The sequence below is a fragment of the Penaeus vannamei genome, chromosome 3 (assembly GCF_042767895.1).
Source record: "Penaeus vannamei isolate JL-2024 chromosome 3, ASM4276789v1, whole genome shotgun sequence".
Lineage (NCBI taxonomy): Eukaryota > Metazoa > Arthropoda > Malacostraca > Decapoda > Penaeidae > Penaeus > Penaeus vannamei.
The window spans coordinates 10,103,830-10,106,329 of NC_091551.1; the positions used below are offsets into that span (position 1 = coordinate 10,103,830).

The following is a 2,500-nucleotide window of genomic DNA, read 5'->3' on the forward strand; positions in this document are numbered from 1 at the left end:
TCTCTCCTCCCTCCCTCCCTCCCTCCCTCCCTCCCACTTACCTCCTTCCCTCCCTCCTCATCTCCCTCCCTCCCTCCCTCCCTCCCTCCTCCCTCCTCCTCCTCCTCCTCCTCCTCCTCCTCCTCCTCCTCCTCCTCCTCCTCCTCCCTCCCTACCTCCCTCCCTCCCTCCCTCCCTCCCTCCCTCCCTCCCTCCCTCCTCCCTCCCTCCCTCCCTCCCTCCCTCCCTCCCTCCCTCTCTCCCTCTCTTTCTCTCTCCAGCTCTTCAGTTCATGCATCCTGACCTTCGTGAAACCTTAGCTATTCCATTTTCTTCCTGTTAGCTTTTAGGACCCAATTTTCTTTGTACTACATTTTAGCTTGTATATGAAAGGGCTTAAGAAAGGATCCTCAGAGTGCCGCTGAACTTACATAGCATTCTTTCCTTTTAATCCTTCTATCATAGCCTTTTTCTCGTTCTCTTTGCAACTTTTGCATCTTTTTGGATATATTTGCAATCCTTCGTTTTTTATTGCAAACAAATCAATCGCCTTATCTCTTCCAGGTGTAAATTCTATCTATTTCTTTACTATTCGTGTCCCCTTCTTTTCACCCGGTTTTATCCCTCCCATCTTTAGTCGCTTAAATATGCTGGTTATTCCTTCCATATTCCTTTCCAATAAGAAAATTAATTTGGATTTCTCCCTTCTTGCATATTGGCGCAATCACGTCATCCCTCTCCTTTTCCTTCATTTTCTATTACAGTTTTGATATCGACTCCCAAATCTAGTTTATTCCCCCCAAACTCGGTCACGGCTCTGCCAGCAATCCACCCAGTCCAGTGGTATTTTCCATATTTCATTCTTTCTTTGCATTTTTTACATCTCGCTTCGTGGTACTGAACATTCCCTTCGGTACTAAATCCCTAGTCGCTACCCTTGGAATCTCTGAAGTATCTGTCTGAAATTTTCTTGCATTATATTTCATCTCTGTCTTTTTCACTTACTATTTCTATTTCCCCTTCCTCATCTTTCATCGAGTGTGGTTGTGTAAAATGTTTGGTCGTTTTTTTCCTTTTCTTGCTGTTCTAAATATCCTTTGTCTTCTTTTTTCCCCATTTCTGTGATTTTAATCTATTTCTTTGCTTCTGTACTTGTTATATTTTCTTTCTTCTCTCCTCTTTCTCTTCCGTTTCTTTCCTCCCGTGTTGGTTCGTTTACATCTATGTATCATATAAGAGTGGTTGGCAATATAGAAATATGTACCAGAAACGCCTACATATAAATATATATATTTATATTTGCATATATATGTGTTTATATATATAAACACATAAGTATATGCACTTATATGTATATATGTATACATACATGTATATATGCATGTATGTTTATATACATGCATGTATGTATGTGTGTATGTGTGTGTGTGTGTGTGTATATGTATGTGTATGTATTCATGATTTTATGTACGTATGTATCTATACATATGTCCGTTTGTATATACTACGCATTCACCTACACGCTTGCTTCTTTGCATGTGTCTCCATGCGTATAATTACGCAATGCCCGTCTGAATACGTTCTTTGTCCCTCGGTGTCCTGGCGCGAGGAGCGACGTGATGAAAGGAGACCTAATTCCCCATACAGATGCCCTCTACCATTCACGGTTCGTTCGTCCGTGTGTGCGTGTGCAGGAGGCGGTTTTCATAATGGCAGGAGTTTTAGCATCAGTTCACGCCGGGCAAGCGAGGGAGTAAGGAGTCATAATCTTCCTCTATCCGAACTCTTTCTGGTCTGTCGCTCGTTCTTTTCCGAAACATCACCGTTGCGTCTACGTGTTCGGCCATGGTTCGGTGTCCCTCCCTCGCGCTCGCCCTGCCTCTCCTCCTGGTGGGGACCTTGGCACGAGCGAGTTCCCAAGAGTGCAGCAAGGACCCCGCGACGTCCCTGGTCGATCAGCTGGTCGGGCTGGTGGGCGAGAGAGCGGCTCGGACCTGCGACGTCTGCTCTGGAGGTAAAGGAGGTTCAGTGCTTGCGTAAGGGGCGGCGCCAAGCTTGGTATTTTCTTTCCTTTTTTCATTAAAAAAACAGAGGGCGCATTGAGTATATATAAGTGTATATATATACATATATATATATATATATATATATATATATATATATATATATATATATATATATATATATATATATATAATATATATGTGTGTATATGTGTGTATATGTATATATATATAAATATACATATATATATATATATATATATATATATATATATATATATATATATATATATATATATATATATATATATGTTCGGGCGTGTGTAGGCAAAAGCACGCGCACACATAAGAAGATTTTAGTTGTACATTAACACTTACAGAGTATATTTTAAAATATGAATACTTTGTTTATACTTGAAAAAAATTCTAAATATCCGAGATAAACGATTACTATCTAAATACCTTTTCTAACACATCCCTTCTTGAGTGCTTCTCTTAAAAGATAAAAAAAAACCTTC

General features: G+C 40.4%; 1 protein-coding gene across 2 annotated transcripts in view; it reads left to right on the forward strand.

Annotated features, from left to right (window-relative positions):
• The first annotated feature begins 1,695 nt into the window (after positions 1-1,695).
• Positions 1,696-2,500, forward strand: part of LOC113813188 (cubilin) — an 8,948-nt gene continuing 8,143 nt past the window's right edge. Inside the window, exon 1 of one of the 2 annotated variants that reach the window (XM_027365144.2) lies at positions 1,696-1,993. In XM_027365144.2, the coding sequence (XP_027220945.2) occupies positions 1,825-1,993 (169 nt within the window). In that variant the 5' untranslated portion in view covers positions 1,696-1,824. The remainder of the gene's footprint in view (positions 1,994-2,500) is intronic. The other variant, XM_027365143.2, reaches the window with a different exon arrangement.